At 38.2% G+C, this 12,417-nt stretch overlaps 1 protein-coding gene across 4 annotated transcripts in view; it reads left to right on the top strand.

Annotated features, from left to right (window-relative positions):
- Window positions 1–11,106, top strand: part of SVEP1 (sushi, von Willebrand factor type A, EGF and pentraxin domain containing 1) — a 182,730-nt gene extending 171,624 nt beyond the window's left edge. For all 4 annotated transcript variants that reach the window (XM_072727713.1, XM_072727711.1, XM_026002685.2 and 1 more), the window contains 3 exons: window positions 1,497–1,592; window positions 5,950–6,043; window positions 10,721–11,106. In XM_072727713.1, the coding sequence (XP_072583814.1) occupies window positions 1,497–1,592; window positions 5,950–6,043; window positions 10,721–10,742 (212 nt within the window). In that variant the 3' untranslated portion in view covers window positions 10,743–11,106. The remainder of the gene's footprint in view (window positions 1–1,496; window positions 1,593–5,949; window positions 6,044–10,720) is intronic.
- Window positions 11,107–12,417: the final 1,311 nt, after the last annotated feature.

Below are 12,417 nucleotides of genomic sequence, written 5' to 3' on the forward strand. Positions count from 1 at the left end.
AGAGGATTTCCCAGCCAATATCTTCCCTATCTCAGACCCACTTATGTACCACGCTGCTCATTGCTGCGGTTGGGAGAAATTCGCAGCATTGGGTCACACTCTAGTATTTGCAGCCCAACGTTGACTCTTTTTCATTAGGGGTAGTTCTTCTCAACTAAGAAAACAGGGAAAGTTGGCACTCTGGTATCTACACAATGCTTAGTAAATTATTATGGAATTTTGATCCTTATAAAAATACATTTGAATTTGAACTTTCAGGAGAATGAAAATAAGTGATTTTAAAAGGGTGTTTTTAATGTCTAAACTATACTTTGTTTCAATATCTTTAAAAATATATATGGGGATAAAATGATTTCATGTTTCTTTGGGAGTGGTGTGTGTAAATCACATTAAGAGTCATTTGTGTGATGCCCATTGGTCTATATCAGTTTTTTTGAAGGCCAGACACATTACAAGAGATTCTAAAACTGTTTTGAGTGTAGCTTTTGCAACTAATCTAGAAAGGAAAATATGCAATGGAAATAAATTGAGGCTGCTAACAACTCATGAAAACAAGTAGTTTCACAGGGATTAAGAAAGAAGAGAAATTATGTTTTTCCTTCCTCTTCTCTCCAATCATTCCTTCCCATTTAGGACTCCCAAACTTGACTTGCTGTCATGCTAAGAGTCCAAAGACCAGGGAAACATTTACCCTGGAGGACCCTGATAGCAGGCCTAGCTTAGCTCACTGAGCATGTGCCCACCCTCCTGCATTAGACCAAGGCTTCCCAAACTTTAATGTGCATACAACCCATCTGGGAGATATTAAATGCAGATGCTGATTCAGAAGTTCTGAGTTAGGACCTGAGATGTTGGCATTTCTAGCCTACACCTAGGTAATGCCAATGCTATTGGCTTGAGAACCGTACTTTGTGTGGCAAGTCAATAGACAATCTCACTCCTTTTAAATGGACTATTCCTCTATAAAGAGCTCAATGATTTCTAGGAAGAGTGATTGCCTTGGAGGGTGTAAGTGCCACTGCTCCAAGGAAATAAAGGGTGAGGTGTCCCATCACTACTAATGGAGATACTAATGTATTGCCAAAACCAGCCTCCACGATACCCATCTGACCCTATTCTTACATTTAATTCAAGACAATAAGCCTTGAGACAGCCAACCCTCTTGGGCATTTCATGTAATTTGAAAAGGAAATTTGAAATGATAATAAATGGAGAAGATTAGTCTGTGAAGAGAGAGCAAAGCACTTAGCAGATGTCGATTATGGTATATCCTCTCTCAAAGAGTGCATTTGGCACTAGAGTCATTCTGTTAGGCTAAAGGTCCATCCTTACTTTCCTGCTGGTGTTTTTCCAATGATACTGATGAATAAACAGAACATAGCCAGGGAGACTCTCTAGTGGGTCCTTGAGGGTTTTATCTTCCTGGAAAATGTTTTTTGAACACTTGAACATATCTGAGTGTATTTTCATTAAATCCTTTACAATCTCTTTTCTAGCAATATGCATTCTCCCCTGTTTGAATGGTGGTCGCTGTGTAGCCCCTTACCAGTGTGACTGTCCACCTGGCTGGACGGGGTCCCGCTGTCATACAGGTAGGCCTTCTCTCTGGGTTTGTTTTCTTGTTGCTTTGGCTCCAAGAGGCCCTAGAGGACACTGGTGAGTGTGACTCAGATTCACAGGTAGCAGTGAAACAAAAAGATGCCAAAACCTCTCAAGAATTCCTCAAGATGGTCTCTTGAATGAGAGTCTCAATGCTGGACTCTATAGCTGCTTCCAGAGACACCTGTCTGGGCCATGAACCAAAGATACGCATTTAAGTCAACTCAGTTGTCAGCCTTCTTCGTATCATCTGCTCTTTGCAGAACATTGAGAAAACATGCAGAGGTTCAGAAGAATATTTATTTTAATCTCTATGAAATCGAACTACTAACTTGTCGTAACTATTTAGAAAGAACAAGGCTCTGCATAAATACCATCTAAGTTAAAGTGAAAATCTCATCAAAGAGATGGTTCCTTCACAGACAACAGTAACAAACTATTGTTGATTGATGGGAGATAAACACGTCCCCCTAAACACCCTTACCTATCTCAAATAAGACATCTGCTCTTCTACACTTTTTTTTTTTCTTCTACACTTTAATAATTGATTATCCATCTGTCCTTGCTCCCATTAGATTATATGCCACTTGAGAGCAGGGATACCTCTTTGTGATCGTTAGATACCCAGTACCTAGCATAGTGCCTGTGTATGATAAGTTTCTCATGTTGAAGAAATGATTCAGTTTAAAATGATAGGTTTCAACCTTTTTTAAAGTCTGAAAGTTTAAGACAACTGTTAAAAGAATAGAACTTGCTGTATTTATTTGAGATTAATTCCAACATACCACCACCCCTCCTGTAAACAATATTTATACCACCTCTCTGGTGGGGTGAAACACCAAATAGAACAGGCATGTTGGTCCCAGAGCTTGTCATGAGCTCTAAGGCTGGATGACAATATAATTTAGCCTTCAAACTAGGATATTTTTGCAAGCAAAGGGGTAAACTAAGGAAATGGGAGTAAAATGTACTGCCACAGGCAAAACCAGTTGTGTAGTCCCCCTACCTAAAGCTGAAACAGCCATCCATGAATGTAGAAAAGTAAAGATCTACTGGAGGCTAAATGAGAAGCTTTTACTTGGTACCTAAAAGTACTCTATCTAGTGTTTGTAACAAATCAGCTTTGCTGTTTTATCTGCATTCCCCTAATTGAAGTCACATGCAAAGGAGTCTGGCCCTTTCCCAGCCATCTGACACTATAGGTGGTAGCCCTGCTCTTCCAGGTGGAGGCATCCTTGATTCTCCCACTCCTTCTGCTGAGATTACCAGCGTCAGCACCTTTCTGTTTCTCTCTACACAGTACCTCCTCCATCCTGCTGTGTCCCCGCTATCACCAGCTAGTAGAAGATCTCTTCTTGGGATCACCATCAGAGTCTACCGGTTAATCTTCCTGTCTCTATTATTTCCAAGCTAAACATCATTATGTACTCCTTTTGGTGTATCTTTTTGCCCTATTTCAGAACCTAAAATGGTTCCCTGTGGTCTCCACATCCAGCCCAAAGTTTTCAGCACAAATTCTTCTGACTTCCAAGGCTCTGCAGAGGCTGACACACCTCTGATAAACTGATAAAACTCAGTTCTTGTCAAGCCAATCACACGCTGTCCCCTGCAGTGAGGGCTTCCCTGTTATCCCCATCTCTCAGCGCAAGTTTGCGGTCTCCCTCTTTCCCCTCCCTCTCCAAACTTGGGTGCCCTGCCTAAGTTTCTTCTGGTTTCCAAACCTGCTTTATACCACAATAATCTATTTTCTAGCATTCCATTTCTATAGATATGACACAATTAAGTACAACCACGCAATCTAAAGCCCCGTTGATCTCATTTATTTGTATTTCTTTTAGCTCCTTGACTCCCTAATTAGCATAAGCTCCCTAATGACACTGAGCCACATAATGTTCCTTTCTTATAGCAGCTACCTAAGCACGTATCCTACTCGCACACCCTACACACTAAGCATAAAACAGCATATGAAACAGGAGTTCCTGCCCTCCGGAATTTAATCTAGAAAAGCAGAAAGGATGTGGAATGGCCTATAAAGAGATAACTAGAGGTTAATTAAATTCTCTAAAAGGGTTATGACAACAGTGAATATGGGCATACTAACCCAGCACAGACATTAGGAAGTCTTCATAAGCATAGAATCAGAAGAAGAACAAGAGTAGTCACCAGGAGACAGACGATCATTCTAGTCAAAGGCATGGAAGCATAACACAGGTGTGTTCAGCATAGTAGAACTGAAGCCATGGAGGAAATGTAGGGGTGTAGTTGGAAATGAAGCTATAAAGTTGGGCAGAGCCAAAGAAGGAAATGCATTGTGTGCCAAGGTCAAGATCCTGAATTATGTCTTATGAGTAACAGAAGCCACTGAAAGGTTTTAAACAAAAAAATCACGTGATGAGATTTTCTTTTAGAAAAGTAATTTTGGCAGCAGTATGGAAAATGGCAGAAAGCAAGACATACGATAGGGAGACCACTTAGGAAGTTAATAAAGCAGCATTGGCGAGATGTAATGAAGTCTGAAAAAATGATAACCAGGAAGAGTGGATTTGAGAGAAATTAGGGAGGTGACTCACTATTTGGTTATAGACTTATCGTGGGAGTAAAAGTCTGAGATGCATCAAGATTGATTACACCTTTTGGGCACCTTAGGGAAGATGTGAAGGTATAGATGAGGAGTTAAGTAGCTACGTGCTGAGTTTGAGGAGCCTGTGAAACATATAAGGTAGAGGTCTGATAGTTTAGTTTGGGTTTGGGTTCCCAGAAGATACATCTAGATTGAAGATAGCGATACATAAATCATCCCTGGAAAACATTCATGGAGAAAAGTGTAAGATGGTGCAGAAGGCACATAGCCCAAAGGGAACATTGGGGGCATCAATGTTATAGGGAAAGAGGAAGGTAGTAAGGTATTAGGCAAAGAGGTGAAATGAATTTGTTAGTACAGTCAGGAACCACTAAATCATCACACTATTAAAAAGGAGTGGGGCATCTGGGTGCCTCCGTCACTGGAGCACCTGACTTTTGATTTCAATTCAGGTCATGATCTCAGGGTTGTGAGATCAAGCCTCACACTGAGCTCCATGCTCAGGGGGGAATCTGCTTGAGACTGTCTCTCTCCCTTTCCTTTTGCCCCTCCCTCAACTCATGCAGGCACGCACATCTGTGCTCTTTCTCAAAAATAAATCTTTAAAAAGCAGAATCTATGGAGAGTGAGTTTTCAATGATTGGGTTTTATTTTTGCCTTTTAATCTTGCTTTGTTTCATAGTTTCCTCTTTATTTTGTGGCAAATACATACATTCTTTGACCCACTGCTACTCTTGAACCCCCAAGAAAGTTACTCCAAGGGTGAAGATGGGTTTTACATTTGTCTTCTCTCTTCCCACCTAGTGCTTGCTTATCAAGTATCTGGAACTTGCTTACATTTTCCCCCATGCTTTATGGATGAGTGATTAAGGAAATGACATTTATTTATATTTCACCAAAGATGAGTTTTTCATCTAGGGAAACCTAACTTTTCCAAGCTATCATGAGGCTGAAACATTTCCTGTTTCCAGCCTTCTTTCAACAGGAATTTTATTCTCTTCCACGAGGAAGTTCTTCTTCTCTTTGATATGTTAAACTCATGGGTGTTAGGTCCTCATCAGTTTTTAGCATCTATAAGTTTTTTAACAAGTAAATTCATGCAATTGAAGAGTGTGGTTATGACACAGTGGGTTTGTGAGAAAGATGTCCAGATTGTAAATCTTTGGGTGTTCTCTCAGGGTTTTATCTGTGGCTGATTTTTAACTCTATTCCAGGTTCTATAATTCCAGTTAAAGATGGTAAAAGCCATGAAATATGTTTTCTAGCAAATACAAAGGGCTTTGAGTCATCTACTATTTTTCTTTCTTTCTTTCTTTGCTTTTCATTATTTTAGATAATCTGGGCATCTGATGTCTGGTGTAATGACTCAGTCATAGAATTCACTGCTAGCTCTCTCCAGTGCTATACAATCTAATTGAGCATATGAAAAATTTGCAGTTCAAACTGTATATGTCAAATTGGTGGCATACAGATTAAATGAAAAAAAAAATCAGTGGATTTAATGTTATCAGCAAAGGTTTCAATACATAGGTAGGACTTAGCCTGGGACTTAAATATGAGAATGGATTAGCTTGGAGGGAAAGAGGGAGATGGTGTCACATAATGATGTGAGGTCAAAAAAGTGGTAGAAATGTGTAATACAAATGGTCAATGGGGAATAGCAGTGGCTGGAACAGAAAGCAGAGTCATATCTTATTCTGTGTGCCTTCATGGACATCTTCCAACTTGCTAAGTATTAATTAAGTAAATGCATGGATTTTTCATCCCAGCTGTTTGCCAGTCTCCCTGCTTAAATGGTGGAAAATGTGTAAGACCAAACCGATGTCATTGTGTCTCAGCTTGGACAGGACATGACTGCTCCAGGTAAGGCAATTAAAAATGAATGTTTATCTATAATGTAAAGAAGTTAAAAATCAAGTTAAGTTTCTCCCAAAAGCTGGAAGGTGTCTCTAGTTTAAGTATAAGCTTTTTGCATCCAAAAATGTCCATTTTCAGATCCTCTAAATTTGAACTAAAGCCAACACAAAGAAATATTCGTTAAGAATTGACAAAGTGATATCTCGAAAATAAATAATCTTGTACTCATCTGGGCAGCATGTAAACTGCCCAGATGGAACAGCTGTTCCCAGATGGAACAGTTCCAACTCTTCCAATTGGAACAATGTAGAGGGGGTTAACATGGCCCCTTTAAAGGATAACATGCAAATTCATGAAACATTCCATAAACATTTCATAATTTTCCACAAAAAGGGGTTAATTAAACAAATAAATTAACTGCCCTCTTGAACAGAAGATTACATCATTCATATGTAAGGATGTAAAATAAATAATAAACTCAATACATCATGTTGATGTTCATTTGCATTCCTGATTACAATAAAAAATAGTATTGAAATTGACAAGGAATGTTTGTTTTTCAAGTCAAAAATCTTGTTTCATATTTCTAGTATATGTATATGCAGTATTTAGTTGACTAAAGAAACTGATGTAAAAATATGTCTGTCAATTGGTTTCTCATTTCTAACCAGATACATATCATGGCTAAGAAAAGATTATCACAAAAATAAGTCTAAGGGAAAATAGTTAAAAATAATTTAAACTTTTTTTTACAAAGTATCATTGATATACACTACATTAGTTTTAGGTATACAACATAATGATTTGATATTTGTATATATATTGCAAAATGATTACCACAATAGATCTAGTTAGCATCCATCACCCCACATAATAACATTTTTTCTGTTATTGTGTTCTGTTATTATTTCTGTTAAGAACTTTTAAGATTTACTATCTTAGCAACTTCCAAATATGCAATATAGTGTTATTAACTATAGTCGCCATGCTGTACATGACATCCCCATGACTTATTTATTTTATTTTTTTGACTTATTAATTTTATAACTGAAAGTTTGTATCTTTTGACTCCTTTCACACATTTCACTCACCCTCTCCCCACCCCCTGCCTGTCTCTAGCAGCCATCTATCTGTTCTCTATCTGTAAGAGGGTTTTTTTGGTTATTTGGGTTTTTTTTTTTTTTTTTTAGATTCCACATATAAGTGAGATATGGTATTTGTCTTTCTCTGTCCAACTTACTTCACTTGGTATAATGCCCTCAGAGGTCATCCATGTTGCTGTAAATGGCAAAATGACATTTTTTTCATGGATGAATAGTATTTGTATGTGTGTGTGTGTGTATGTGTGTGTGTGTGTGTGTGTGTGTATCACATTTTCTTTATCTGTTCATCCATCAGGGGACACTTAAGTTGTTTTCATATCTTGGCTGTTATAAATAATGCTGCAATGAACATAGTGGTACACATATCTTTTCAAGCTAATATTTTCATTCTCTTCAGAAAATTACCCAGAAGTAGAATTGCTGGATTGTATGGCAGTTCTATTTTTAATTTTTTTTTATTTTTTTGAGGAACCTCCATACTGTTCTGCATAGTTGTACACTGTTGGTGATTGACATTCCCACCAACAGAACACAAGTGTTCTCTTTTCTCCACATTCTTGCCAAAACTTGTTACGTCTTGTCTTCTTGATAATAACCATTCTAAATGTTGTGAGGTGATACCTTGTTGTGGTTTTAATTTGTGTTTCCCTGGCGACTGATGATGTTGAGCATATTTTCATGTACCTTTTGGCCTTCTGTATGTCTTCTTTGGACAAATGTCTATTCAAATCCTCAGCCTATTTTGAATCAAATTGTTTGGGTTGTTTTTTGGCTTTGGTTTTAGGGTGTCTTTTGGTTTTGTTTTGTTTTGTTTTGTTTTTCCGCTATTGGGTTATATAAGCTCTTTCTATATTTTGGATGGTAATGTCTTATCAGATATATGATACCATGCAGTAGGTTGCCTTTTCATTTTGTTGATGGTTTCCTTTGCTGTGCAAAAGATTTTAGTTTGATGTAAACCCACTTGTTGATTTTTGCTTTTGCTATCTTTGCTTTTGCTGTCAAATCCAAAAAAAAAAAAAAAAAAACTTCTCTACCAAGACCAATGTCAGGAGCTTGCCAACTATGTTCTCTTCTAGGAGTCCTATGGTTTCAGCTCATATATTCAAGTGTTTAACCCATTTTTGGTTAATTTTTATGTATCGTTTAAGAAAGGGGTCCAGTTTCATCCTTTCCATGTGGCTGTCCAGTTTTTCCCAATACCATCTGTTGAAAAGATTATTCTTTCCTCACTGTATCTTCCTGGCTCCTTTGTCATAAATCAATTGACCATATATGCATGGGTTTATTTCTGGGCTCTATTCTGTTTCATCAATCTATGTGTCTATTTTTTATGCCAACACTATGCTATTTTGAATACCATAGCTTTGTAATATACTTTGAAATCAGAGAACATTATGCTTCTAGCTTTGTTCTTCTCTCTCAACATTTAAGCTTTTTTAAACTTCGGGAATGTCAGACATACTACATCATACAATGGATAAAATATTTTCAATATTATAACATCGTCCTCAGAAATGTTGAAATGTCAGAATATTACCAGCTCTATTTTGAGACTTTCATTATATATTATTGTATTACATCACTTAGATTTGTATTATGTATGCTTACTTTCATCTTATAATAGTCATTAAAAACAAATGGATATTTTCATATTCCCTTTAAAAAGTGGGAAATTTAGTTAACTGAAAACAACTCTAATTTTTCCATTTCCTTTTATTTCATTGTGATGAGAATATCAGAGTCAACTTGCAAGGACAAAAATTTATTAAAGTCCAAACTTGATTTTAAAAAAAGTCAGTCATGTGCCAATGAATTTCTTTGTATCATCTCAAGTATATGCCACCTTTTAGAGAGAAAAAAAAACCCAAAGAGCAAATTTGGATTATATATGTAGAAGCTTCCAAGATAAAAATGGTAGTTTTACCTGAGAGCAGAGTTGAAAGACTTGAAGAAAATGAAAATCAAGCTGGAATGAATTTCTGGGGAAAAAAGGAGAGAGAAAAAGAAAAGATAGAAGGAGTAAGAATGGCAGTGATTCAAAAAGGAACAGGAAGTATTTATAACATTCTTATAATTTTAGACTCTCTACTCAACTCCATCTTGTAGTTAAGAAAAGGACCTCCAGAGTTTGTTTGTGTGGTTCCCTAACATCAAAATACTCCCCCCCATAAGAGCTCTTTCTCAACTAGGGGAAGGATAACTATTAACTTTGGTGAAAATATTGTCTATTAATAAAGAAAACAAAATCTAGATTTTATTATGCAAAAGTTCGATAAAGGAATCCATATGTGTATGTTCAGCAAAATAAGCTCCGGGGGCATATCCCACATTCAAGGAAAGGTCATCTTCAACCCAGAAGACTGGGTAAGCCCCTGCCTCCTTGTACCGTGATCGATTATCCTAGGAGAAACGTCTTAGTTAGGACTCTCTCACTGTAACTTTAACTTGCTCAATTAAAGAAAGGAATATGTTGTCCCAATAGAAGGACCGTGCACCAAACCCAAAGATGTGAGGTGCCTAAGCATTAGTAGGACCAGACTGAGGACTTGAAAGCCACCTAAGACCCTCCACTGCCCATCTTCCCTCCTCTCTCCAGTGCCTGCTCCATCCTCTGCAGTGTGGTTTTCTCTGCTACTCGGTTCAAGTGGAAGGACCGACCTGCTTACAACTTCCACATTTTACAGGTCATACCACAGCATCCACAGAAATAGAGTGCTGACCCAGTTTAAAACTCCAGGAGAAGAACTGACTACTCCAGATCTATTCAAGGGCCCACGATGGATTCGTGAACTGTGGTCCTAGGTTGAGTTACTCTGTACTAATGTGAAGGGTCATTTTGTCAAAATCTTTACTTTTGGGGGAAAGGGGAAAGGAGGCTGACGATTCCACAAACAAAGAAAGGTGGAATGTGATTCCCTGCAATGGGAAGAGGAGAAAGCTTTTCTGAGAAATCAAAACAGTAAATGTTTCCAAGCATGGTTTTATTTCCTTCTCTCCCACAAGATTGCATCCCTCCTACTGAGTACAGGCACAAAAAATCAATGCTCCGTAAAGCTTGTTCACAGATGGGGCAGTTTCCAGGCAGCAGTAGCAGCTGGTGGTGAAACGCCCTGTGACATCCATTAACTCCCTCAACCTATTACCTGCTCTGCTGATGAGTGAGACCGACCCAGTATTGTTCCCAGGTAGTTCCATCTTTCAGAAAGAAAGCGCCTTTCCTCTGATCTCCATGTGTATCTTCAGAAAACTGATCCTAAATAAATGCCATAAATAAAAACCATTAACTGTTAATGCCATAAGGGGCCTTCAGATTTGAAGTCCAAACTCATCGTTCTACATATAAGAGGATTATCAGACAGGAAACTGAACCAGGATCAAAACTCAGGTTCTGCTGATTCTCGGGTCTTTCTCTAGGATGATAACGTGTTCTCCGTGTTCTTCTGACCCGCATCCGTACAAAACAATGTCATGGATGATGCCCAGGCATCTGAGACTTTCAATCCTGTTTGAATCAGCCCCTGAACTATTACCTCTTCGGTTCAGTTCTTCTGTTGAATCTCTTTGTCTTTTGTTCCAGGAAAAGGAGGACTGGGTTTTAACAACTGCACAGCCAACCCGCTCTCCTAAAGGCAGGATCATCTCTTCCTGGGAGTCCTGGGCATCCTTGAACTTATGCAAAGAAATTCCAACACGGTGCTGGGTCTTGTTTTGTTTGGTAAACTTGTTATTTGGGGTTTGCCTTTGTATTTTGTGTTCTATTTTGTTATTCCTTGTGACATACTTTCTTACATGTTTCCATTTTTAAATATGCTTGTATTTTCTAAATAAAAGTATATTAAATCGATGCTGCTCCACTCACAAAATGTACATACTCTGCTGTCTACTGGGGAAGTTCCCGCTACACATTTTTATTCGGTTACTTAAAATGATTTTTCAATTAAAATATATTTTGCTATTAAATCATATTTGGCTGGATAGTGCCATTTTGTGAGATGTCCAGGAAATAATGAAGAGGATAAAGATCTTTCATCCATGCTGCCAACACAATGCAGGATCACATGCAGCATACGGGGTACCGAGAAATCACAATAAAGGAGACCCCTCTCATTCCAGTTCCATCTTCTCTACATGATGGGAAACAATAAAGGTTTCCTTTTATTTAGTCAGTGGGTAGCTATTGGACCTTATCTTCCACACAGAATGCTGCCCTGGTGCTGAGGGCATCCTGGCTAATTCCTTTCCCAGCGTTTGGAAAGCTATAGGCAAACACCTTAGTGGATGGAGGAAAAAAGTATGATCATGGCTCACAAAACAAAGTGCTTCCCTTCTTTCTCAAGGGTGGAATTATAAATGCAAGAACCGGAAGATTAATACAGAGCCCGCGACTGTGTCATAATCCCACACCTCACTGCTTTGGAAGGTAGGAATAGCAGAACAGAGAAAGGGATGGAGAAAGGCAAAGGGGAGAATTTGCCCACAACTGTGTTCCTCTGTCTCACTTGCAGAAAAGAATTGAGGCTGCCCCTCAGTCCCCACTAATTCCATCACTGTACCTCTGCCAGGATATTTTCCCCAGACTTCTGGAAAATGAAGCCAAACGCTAGATTGTGTTTAAAATAGGAAAAATCACAATCAACTCACCTTGATCCTGGGAGAAATGCTCCCAAATAGGACATAGGGTGCGTTGTAACACTATGAAGAAATGCAGGAACAATGAAAAAGATCTTGATTGTCCTAGTGATTGTCTTCACTGCCCTTCACCTCAGCCGTTGACTTCTCCTTCCGTCTCCTGACATTCACTCTCTTGACCAATTTTACGTGCTTATCAGTATACCTTTTATTTAGCTTATGGATGTCCCATCAGCCTCCAAACTATGTTGACCTTCGTCATTTATCATCATAAAATCACAAAATGAAAGCCAAGTAATAAAAAAGAAAGATGGTACCAGAAAATCTAAGCCGGGGAAAGCTACTGCATCTGAAAACAAAACTCAGCTCTGAAAATGTACCTACTAAGTGGAATTTGTATTGGGTTGCTTTGAATAGATGAAAAGATCTTTACTTCATAGTAAGTCAAATTATTAGTGTTATGCAGACAGTACAGTGAAGCATCATGCAAATGAGGTTTGCAAATGACATCTCATATCTGGAAATGTGAGTCACAGTGTAACAATACCAAAATTAACTGAAGAATGTTACTTTTTAAATTTTCAGGACTGCATACATTCATAGTGAATTCTTAAATTTCTAAAAAGGAAGTAAGGGTGTTTGTCC

This window comes from Vulpes vulpes, chromosome 12, assembly GCF_048418805.1.
Source record: "Vulpes vulpes isolate BD-2025 chromosome 12, VulVul3, whole genome shotgun sequence".
Taxonomy (NCBI): domain Eukaryota; kingdom Metazoa; phylum Chordata; class Mammalia; order Carnivora; family Canidae; genus Vulpes; species Vulpes vulpes.